The sequence below is a fragment of the Pseudophryne corroboree genome, chromosome 6 (genome assembly GCF_028390025.1).
Source record: "Pseudophryne corroboree isolate aPseCor3 chromosome 6, aPseCor3.hap2, whole genome shotgun sequence".
NCBI lineage: Eukaryota > Metazoa > Chordata > Amphibia > Anura > Myobatrachidae > Pseudophryne > Pseudophryne corroboree.
In genome coordinates this window covers 68164849-68174847 of record NC_086449.1, presented here as the reverse complement: position 1 = coordinate 68174847, position 9999 = coordinate 68164849, and the positions used below count along the sequence as shown (strand labels likewise).

At 45.4% G+C, this 9999-nt stretch overlaps 1 protein-coding gene across 2 annotated transcripts in view; it reads right to left on the bottom strand.

Moving 5' to 3' along the window:
• Positions 1–1377: 1377 nt before the first annotated feature.
• LOC134936164 (zinc finger protein 300-like) overlaps positions 1378–9999 on the bottom strand; it is a 62801-nt gene continuing 54179 nt past the window's right edge. For both annotated transcript variants that reach the window (XM_063931091.1, XM_063931092.1), the window contains exon 2: positions 1378–3169. In XM_063931091.1, coding sequence (XP_063787161.1) covers positions 2156–3031 — 876 coding nt within the window. In that variant the 5' untranslated portion in view covers positions 3032–3169 and the 3' untranslated portion in view covers positions 1378–2155. The remainder of the gene's footprint in view (positions 3170–9999) is intronic.

The window sequence follows — 9999 nt, the reverse complement described above, 5'->3', positions numbered from 1 at the left end:
CAGTGTTTCCCTAACTCAGTCCTCAGGGACCCCTAACAGTACAAGTTTTACAGGTCTCCAATTAAAATAATTAGCTCTACCTTTGGATATTTTTAAATGTGCAAGCCAGTATTTAATACACCTGTGTACCTACTAGGAGACCTGCAAAGCATTTACAGTTAGGGGTCCCTTAGGACTGAGTTTGGTAAACATTGCTGTAAGGAAACATCACTTATTTAGGATAGATTGGCTGGTTGTTTATTTGGCTAAAGAGTCTCTCACCACATCTTTTCATGTTTGGAGCAGTCATATAGCTATACCCCCATTGCAGACCTAATGACTGCTCATCCACTTTCACCCACCAAGTCTAGTAATGACCCTCCTATAGCCTTATTGGGGGGGTTATCTAGTCTGCATGGCGCTGTTCTCCTGCTCGATTTAGGTTTCTTAATTTTATTTTGTGAATTTTATTTCTTGAGTTGTCTATTTATCCATATATCACTGTACACTAATTATTTGTACACGATTCTTCAGAATCAATATATCAATGATAAGTGATCGTTTAGGGTTTTTTAATTTACCGTTAGACTGTCAGTACTATCCAGCTCCCTAATTACTCCTCTGGTTCTATCTTCTAAACCAGTGGTTCTCAAACTCGGTCCTCAGGACCCCACTCGGTACATGTTTTGCAGGTCACCTGTAGATTTTTAAACTGTGACAGTTGGTGATACACAGTGCAGCTTCTGGATGACATGGAAAACATGAACCGTGTGGGGTCCATAGGTCTGCAAACTCGGTCCTCATTACCCCACACAGTGCATGTTTTGCAGGTAACCCAGGTGGTGCACAGGTGTATTAATTACTCACAGATACATTTTAAAAAGGTCCGCAGGTGGTGTTAATTATTTCACTTGTGATTCTGCGAGACCTGCAAAACATGTACTGTGTGGGGTAATGGGGACCGAGTTTGCAGACCTATGATCTAAACTGTAGAAAACTTTTAAAAATATGAATACTTTTACTGTGCTAGTAAATAAAATTATTGTGAAGATACTTTATTAGTAGGCTTGGCATCCAATTTGCCATCCAATGGGCTTAATAACATGAATTTAAAATCAATCTGCTGTAGCCCATGGCATAATGATATTAGTTATTAGCTGTCTACTGCCAGCAAACTAACATGTTAGAATTTGATTAGCTGCTAAAGGATACAGGCAAACAGCATAAACTTGAACCATTTTACTAAAGAGTACGCATAATAGAATATAACAGGAATTAGAGAGAACAGATGAGACTTGTAGGGGTATATTTGTTACTTTTTTTTTAAAGTTACTGATTCTAATTACCTTGAGTGCTGGATTTAATAGAGCAATAGAAATACAAACAAAACAAGTCTGATTTTATGTGTAGTACTACTGACCTTTAATATCCAGCAGGGGTTAGGCACTAAGTATTGAAAGCTTTGAATAATGGTTTATTAAATATAACACATATGGTGAAAGAGAGACACATACAGAGTTCCTATAGAAATAACCAGTACTTATAGCTCTGCCTGTAATGGATAGAATCCCAGTATTGAGAGGAGCTGCTGGAACACTCTACTGGACAGAAAGCGTTCCTCTACTACTCCCAGCTGGATGTAGTGACCGGCGGTCACAACACCTCACCCGACATCTTACCCGCCAAAAATCCAGACGGTCGGCATGCCGACCAACAGGGACTATTCTCACTTGTGAGTGCCCGTAAGGGGCTTCTTGCACTCCCCCCCGTCGGCATTCCGCTGCCAGGATACCGGCGAAGGTATGCTGACTGGCGGCATACCTAACTCCTCCCAGTACCTACTTGAGATTCTATTAAAAAAAATCACTATTACAAACATTTTATTTGCCTTTCTCTAAGGCATATTGGAGAAAATTCAGAGCATAAAGTACAGCGGGGGAAAAAAAAAAAGGAACTTGAACCATGGCAAAAATAACAAATGTATTTGCACCCTTTGCATTGCAACATGGGTTTGTCTAGGTGCAAAGTTATTTGCTTTCTCATTCTATGCTTCCATCTCAGAATCAGGCCCACTGACATAATACAGGTTAACTTATGAAACATGTGTCACGTTCTAAGCATTTGAGTGATTCCTTGTGTATTAAATGTTTTCTTCTTGGTAAAACACTTGCTGCACTCAACATTTAAAGTGCTTCTCACCTGTGTGGCACTTCTTATGTCTAACAAGATTTGACTTCTCTGAAAAACACCTGCTGCATTCAGAACATACAAATGGTTTCTCTCCTGTATGAACCCTCTGATGACTGACAAGATTTGTCTTTTTGGAAAAACACTTGCTACATTGAGAGCATGTAAATGGTTTCTCTCTTGTGTGACTTCTCTGATGACCAACAAGCTGTGACATCTGGGAAAAATATTTGCTGCATTCAGAGCATTTAAATGGTTTCTCTCCTGTGTGAATCATCTGATGTTTATCAAGCTGTGACTTCTGGGAAAAGCATTTGCTGCATTCAGAGCATGCAAATGGCTTCTCCCCTGTGTGAGTCCTCTGATGACAAACAAGATGTGACTTCTGGGAAAAGCATTTGCTGCATTCAGAGCATGCTAATGGCTTTTCCCCTGTGTGAGTCCTCTGATGAATAACAAGAATTTGCTTTGAGGCATAACACTTGCTGCAGTCAGAGCATTTAAATGGTTTCTCTCCTGTATGATGCCTCTGATGTGTAACAAGCTGTCGCTTAGAGGTAAAACACTTGCTGCATTCAGAGCATTTAAATGGTTTCTCTCCTGTGTGAACCATGTGATGTCTAACAAGACTCCGCTTCCGGGAAAAACACTTGCTACACTCAGAGCATGTAAATGGTTGCTCTCCTGTGTGACTCATCTGATGTATGACAAGCTGTGATTTATGTGTAAAGCGTTTGTCACACACAGAGCACAGATATGGTTTCTCTCCTGTGTGAATCCTCTGATGAATGAGAAGATGTGTTTTAGCTGCACAGCGTAAGTCACACTCTGAGCACTGAAGTGTTTTCTCTCTTTTGTGCTTCATTTCTTCGAAGAGTAACAACTTTGTTACAGGTTACTCCTATCCTCTAAATAAAAACGGCTTTTGTTAACTCTCCAGAGGCGTAAGAAAGGACGTCTTTAGTTGGCTTGATCAGAGAACAATGTTCCTTTCAAAATTCACCTGCAAAAAAAAAAAAAGTATGTTAACATTAAAAAGCCTGAAGTTTACTGGCACAAACCTAATTTTTTTGGTAGAAAATAAGAATTTACTCACCGGTAATTCTATTTATCGTAGTCCGTAGTGGATGCTGGGAACTCCGTAAGGACCATGGGGAATAGCGGGCTCCGAAGGAGGCTGGGCACTCTAGAAAGATCTTAGACTACCTGGTGTGCACTGGCTCCTCCCACTATGACCCTCCTCCAAGCCTCAGTTAGGTACTGTGCCCGGATGAGCGTACACAATAAGGAAGGATTTTGAATCCCGGGTAAGACTCATACCAGTCACACCAATCACACCGTACAACTCGTGATAATATACCCAGTTAACAGTATGAAACAACTGAGCCTCTCAACAGATGGCTCAACAATAACCCGATTTAGTGAACAATAACAAGTATTGCAGATAAACCGCACTTGGGATGGGCGCCCAGCATCCACTACGGACTACGAGAAATAGAATTACCGGTGAGTAAATTCTTATTTTCTCTGACGTCCTAGTGGATGCTGGGAACTCCGTAAGGACCATGGGGATTATACCAAAGCTCCCAAACGGGCGGGAGAGTGCGGATGACTCTGCAGCACCGAATGAGAGAACTCCAGGTCCTCCTCAGCCAGGATATCAAATTTATAGAATTTTGCAAACGTGTTTGCCCCTGACCAAGTAGCAGCTCGGCAAAGTTGTAAAGCCGAGACCCCTCGGGCAGCCGCCCAAGATGAGCCCACCTTCCTTGTGGAATGGGCATTGACAGATTTTGGCTGTGGCAGGCCTGCCACAGAATGCGCAAGTTGAATTGTACTGGAAATCCAACGAGCAATAGTCTGCTTAGAAGCAGGAGCACCCAACTTGTTGGGTGCATATAGGATAAACAGCGAGTCAGATTTTCTGATTCTAGCCGTCCTGGAAACATATATTTTCGGGGCCCTGACCACGTCTAAAAACTTGGAGTCCTCCAAGTCTGTAGTAGCCGCAGGCACCACAATAGGTTGGTTCAGGTGAAACGCTGACACCACCTTAGGAAGAAACTGGGGACGAGTCCTCAATTCTGCCCTATCCATATGGAAAATCAGATAAGGGCTTTTACAAGACAAAGCCGCCAATTCTGATACACGCCTGGCAGAAGCCAAGGCCAATAACATGACCACCTTCCACGTGAGATATTTCAGATCCACGGTTTTTAGTGGTTCAAACCAATGTGATTTCAAGAAACTCAACACCACATTGAGATCCCAAGGTGCCACCGGGGGCACAAACGGGGGCTGAATATGCAGCACTCCTTTTACAAATGTCTGAACTTCAGGTACTGAAGCTAGTTCTTTTTGAAAGAAAATCGACAGAGCCGAGATCTGTACCTTAATGGAGCCTAGTTTTAGGCCCATATTCACTCCTGTAAAGAGATTGGTTACCCAGGGGTACTTGGGCGCTTTAGATACGAGATGTCCCGCCAAGCTGCAGTCTCAGAAAAAGGGAAGTCACTCCCGTAGGTAATGCACAAAAAAAGAGGTATTGAGACTGCGCTAAGTTTGATGAATACAACAATGTTAGTATAGTCAATAAAACAGTTTTATTTCTAAAATTAGTACAATAGGTGTAAAAAAAAATATTAGTAAAATAAGTACATGTAAGAAATATTAAATATTCAATGGTATGGTTTCTAAAATTCAGATAGACATTCCAATGGCTTACCCAATACGCCAGGTAGAGAGATTAAAATTTGTGGAGATATATGCAGTGACCGTTCCAGATATTTATCCCCTATATCATTATAGTCCAGCTTAAATCAACTGGCAGTTGATTGCAGCGAAACGCGTCAGGTGAACCAGGGACCCCTGCCAGGAATTGATTCTAAGGAGGACCGAACCATTCCCCAAGCTTTTGTCCAGACGGCCTTTCCAAATTCTCAGACTCTACACGGCAAACACTGCATAAAGGACTACACCAACCGTAACGCATGAGGAGCTCTCCACTAAAGATTCAGGAGCACATTACCCTCTAACGGTAACTAGTCCATCCATTGGACCTTGCCTAAATTCTGAGACTGTTGTTTAAGCTGGACTATAATGATATAGGGGATAAATATCTGGAACGGTCACTGCATATATCTCCACAAATTTTAATCTCTCTACCTGGCGTATTGGGTAATCCCTTGGAATGTCTATCTGAATTTTAGAAACCATACCATTGAATATTTAATATTTCTTACATGTACTTATTTTACTAATATTTTTTTTACACCTATTGTACTAATTTTAGAAATAAAACTGTTTTATTGACTATACTAACATTGTTGTATTCATCAAACTTAGCGCAGTCTCAATACCTCTTTTTTTGTCCATATTCACTCCTGCTTGCAGGAAATGCAGAAATCGACCTAGTTGAAATTCCTCTGTTGGGGCCTTTTCGGCCTCACACCATGCAACATACCTCCGCCATATGCGGTGATAATGATTTGCTGTAACCTCTTTCCTGGCTTTAATAAGCGTAGGAATGACTGCCTCCGGAATACCCTTTTCCTTCAGGATCCGGCGTTCAACCGCCATGCCGTCAAACGCAGCCGCGGTAAGTCTTGGAACAGACAGGGCCCCTGCTGGAGCAGGTCTTGTCTTAGTGGTAGAGGCCACGGGTCCTCTGAGATCATCTCTTGAAGTTCCGGGTACCATGTTCTTCTTGGCCAATCCGGAACCACGAGAATTGTGTTTACCCTTCGTCTTCTTATTATTCTCAATACCTTTGGTATGAGAGGCAGCGGAGGAAACACATACACTGACTGGTACACCCACGGCGTTACCAGAGCGTCTACAGCTATTGCTTGAGGGTCCCTTGACCTGGCGCAATACCAGTCTAGCTTTTTGTTTAGACGGGACGCCATCATGTCCACCTGTGGACGACCCCACTGATGAACAATCATTTGGAAGACTTCTGGATGAAGTCCCCACTCTCCCAGGTGGAGGTCGTGTCTGCTGAGAAAGTCTGCTTCCCAGTTGTCCACTCCCGGAATGAACACTGCGGACAGTGCTGGTACATGATTTTCCGCCCATGTGAGAATCCTTGTGGCTTCCGCCATTGCCATCCTGCTTCTTGTGCCGCCCTGACGATTCACATGGCGACTGCCGTGATGTTGTCTGACTGGATCAGCACCGGCTGGTGTAGAAGCAAGGATTTTGCTTGACTGAGGGCATTGTAGATGGCCCTTAGTTCCAGAATATTTATGTGAAGGGAAGTCTCCTGACTTGACCATAGTCCCTGGAAATTTCTTCCCCGGGTGACTGCTCCCCAGCCTCGAAGGCTGGCATCCGTGGTCACCAGGACCCAGTCCTGTATGCCAAACCTGCGGCCCTCCAGGAGATGAGCACTCTGCAGCCACCACAGAAGAGACACCCTGGTTCTGGGAGACAGGGTTATTAAGCGATGCATCTGAAGATGCGATCCGGACCACTTGTCTTACAAGTCCCATTGAAAAATTCTGGCATGGAACCTGCTGAATGGAATTGCTTCGTAAGAAGCTACCATTTTTCCCAGGACTCGCGTACAGTGATGCACCGATACCTGTTTCGGTTTCAGGAGGTCCCTGACTAGAGAAGACAACTCCCTGGCTTTCTCCTCCGGGAGAAACACTTTTTTCTGGACCGTATCCAGAATCATCCCCAGGAACATTAGACGTGTCGTCGGCATCAGCTGTGACTTTGGGATATTCAGAATCCAGCCGTGCTGGTGCAGCACTTCCTGAGATAGTGCCACTCCCACCAACAACTGTTCCTTGGACCGTGCCTTTATTAGGAGATCGTCCAAGTACGGGATAATTAAAACTCCCTTTTTTCGAAGGAGTATCATCATTTCCGCCATAACCTTGGTAAATATCCTTGGTGCCGTGGAGAGTCCAAACGGCAGCGTCTGGAATTGGTAATGACAATCTTGTACCACAAATCTGAGGTACTCCTGGTGAGGATGGTAAATAGGGACATGCAGGTAAGCATCCTTGATGTCCAGAGAAACCATGTAATCCCCCTCGTCCAGGCTTGCAATAACCGCCCTGAGCGATTCCATCTTGAACTTGAATTTTTTTTATGTACAAGTTCAAGGATTTCAAATTTAAAATGGGTCTCACCGAACCGTCCGGTTTCGGCACCACAAATAGTGTGGAATAGTAACCCTGGCCTTGTTGAAGTAGGGGTACCTTGATTATCACCTGCTGAGAATACAGCTTGTGAATTGCCGCTAGCACCGCCTCCCTGTCTGAGGGAGCAATCGGCAAGGCAGATTTTAGGAACCGGTGGGGTGGAGCCGTCTCGAATTCCAGCATGTATCCCTGTGATACTACTTGAAGGATCCAGGGATCCACCTGTGAGCGAGCCCACTGATCGCTGAAATTTCTGAGGCGGGCCCCCACCGTCCCTGGCTCCACCTGGGGAGCCCCACCGTCATGCGGCGGACTTGGAAGAGGAAGCGGGGGAGGACTTTTGTTCCTGGGAACCTGCTGTCTGTTGCAGCCTTTTTCCCCTACCTCTGCCCCTAGACAGAAAAGACCCTCCTTTTCCACGCTTGTTTTTCTGGGTCCGAAAGGACTGAACCTGATAAAATGGCGCCTTCTTAGGCTGCGAGGGGACATGGGGTAAAAATGCTGACTTACCAGACGTTGCTGTGGAAACTAGGTCGGAGAGACCATCCCCAAATAATTCCTCCCCTTTATACGGCAAAACTTCCATGTGCCTCTTGGAATCTGCATCTCCCGTCCACTGACGAGTCCATAAGCCTCTCCTAGCAGAGATGGACAATGCACTTACTTTAGATGTCAGCCGGCAGATTTCCCTCTGTGCATCTCTCATATATAAGACTGAATCTTTTATATGGTCAATTGTTAGGAGAATAGTGTCTCTGTCTAGTGTGTCAATATTTTCTGACAGTTTATCTGACCACGCAGCGGCAGCACTGCACATCCATGCTGACGCAATAGCTGGTCTAAGTATAATGCCTGAGTGTGTGTATACAGACTTCAGGACTGCCTCCTGCTTTCTATCAGCAGGCTCCTTAAGGGCGGCCGTATCCTGAGACGGTAGTGCCACCTTTTTTGACAAACGTGTGAGCGCTTTATCCACCCTAGGGGGTGTTTCCCAACGTGACCTATCCTCAGGCGGGAAAGGGAACGCCATTAGTACCTTCTTAGGAATTACCAATTTTTTATCAGGGAAAAGCCACGCTTCTTCACACACCTCATGTAATTCATCTGATGGGGGAAAAACTACGGGTAGTTTTTTCTCCCCAAACATAATACCCTTTTTAGTGGTACCTGGATGTAAATCAGAAATGTTTAACACCTCTTTCATTGCCTCAATCATGCAGTGAATGGCCTTGACAGGCATTAGATTTGACTCATCGTCGTCGACACTGGTGTCAGTATCCGTGTCGACATCTGGGTCTGCAACCTGAGGTAGCGGGCGTTTTAGAGCCCCTGACGACCCCTGAGACGCCTGGACAGGCACAAGCTGAGATCTCGGCTGTCCCACATTTGGCATGTCGTCAAATTTCTTATGTAAGGAGTCTATACGTGCACTCATCTCTTTCCATAAGCTCATCCACTCGGGTGTCTGCCCCGCAGGGGGTGACATCCCTTCTAAATGCATCTGCTCCGCCTCCACCTCATTATCCTCCTCAAACATGTCGACACAGCCATACCGACACACCCCACACACACAGGGAATGCTCAAACAGAGGACAGGACCCACAAAAAGCCCTTTGGGGGGACAGAGTAAGAGTATGCCAGCACACACCAGAGCGCTATATATGTACAGGGACTAACTGAGTTATGTCCCTAATAGCTGCTTTTCAATAATATATAGATATATCTTGCCAAATTTAATGCCCCCCCCCCTCTTTTTTCCCTCTTACTGTGACTGTAAACTGCAGGGAAGAGCCAGGGAGCTTCCTTCCAGCGGAGCTGTGAGGGAAAAATGGCGCCAGTGTGCTGAGGAGATAGGCTCCGCCCCTTTTTCGCGGCCTATTCTCCCGCTTTTTATGGACTTCTGGCAGGGGTATTTACCTCATATATAGCCCCTGGGGCTATATATTGAGGTATTTTAGCCAGCCAAGGTGTTTTTATTGCTGCCTCAGGGCGCCCCCCCCCAGCTCCCTGCACCCTCAGTGACCGCAGTGTTAAGTGTGTATGAGGAGCAATGGCGCACAGCTGCAGTGCTGTGCGCTACCTTGGTGAAGACTGATGTCTTCTGCCGCCGATTTTCCGGACCATCTTCTCGCTTCTGGCTCTGTAAGGGGGACGGCGGCGCGGCTCCGGGACCGAACACCAAGGACTGGGCCTGCGGTCGGTCCCTCTGGAGCTAATGGTGTCCAGTAGCCTAAGAAGCCCAATCCGGCTGCAAGCAGGCGAGTTCGCTTCTTCTCCCCTTAGTCCTTAGCTGCAGTGAGCCTGTTGCCAGCAGGTCTCACTGAAAATAAAAAATCTAAGACTATAACTTTCTAAGAGCTCAGGAGAGCCCCTAGTGTGCATCCAACCTCGGCCGGGCACGAAATCTAACTGGGGCTTGGAGGAGGGTCATAGTGGGAGGAGCCAGTGCACACCAGGTAGTCTAAGATCTTTCTAGAGTGCCCAGCCTCCTTCGGAGCCCGCTATTCCCCATGGTCCTTACGGAGTTCCCAGCATCCACTAGGACGTCAGAGAAATGTTATATTGTATAAGGAACTTGATGTATATTTATATACCATAGCAAATAGGACACCATAACTGAGCATTGTTTTTATATTTGCTTTTATATTTATTTATGTTTCCAAACTAGTGGGACCAA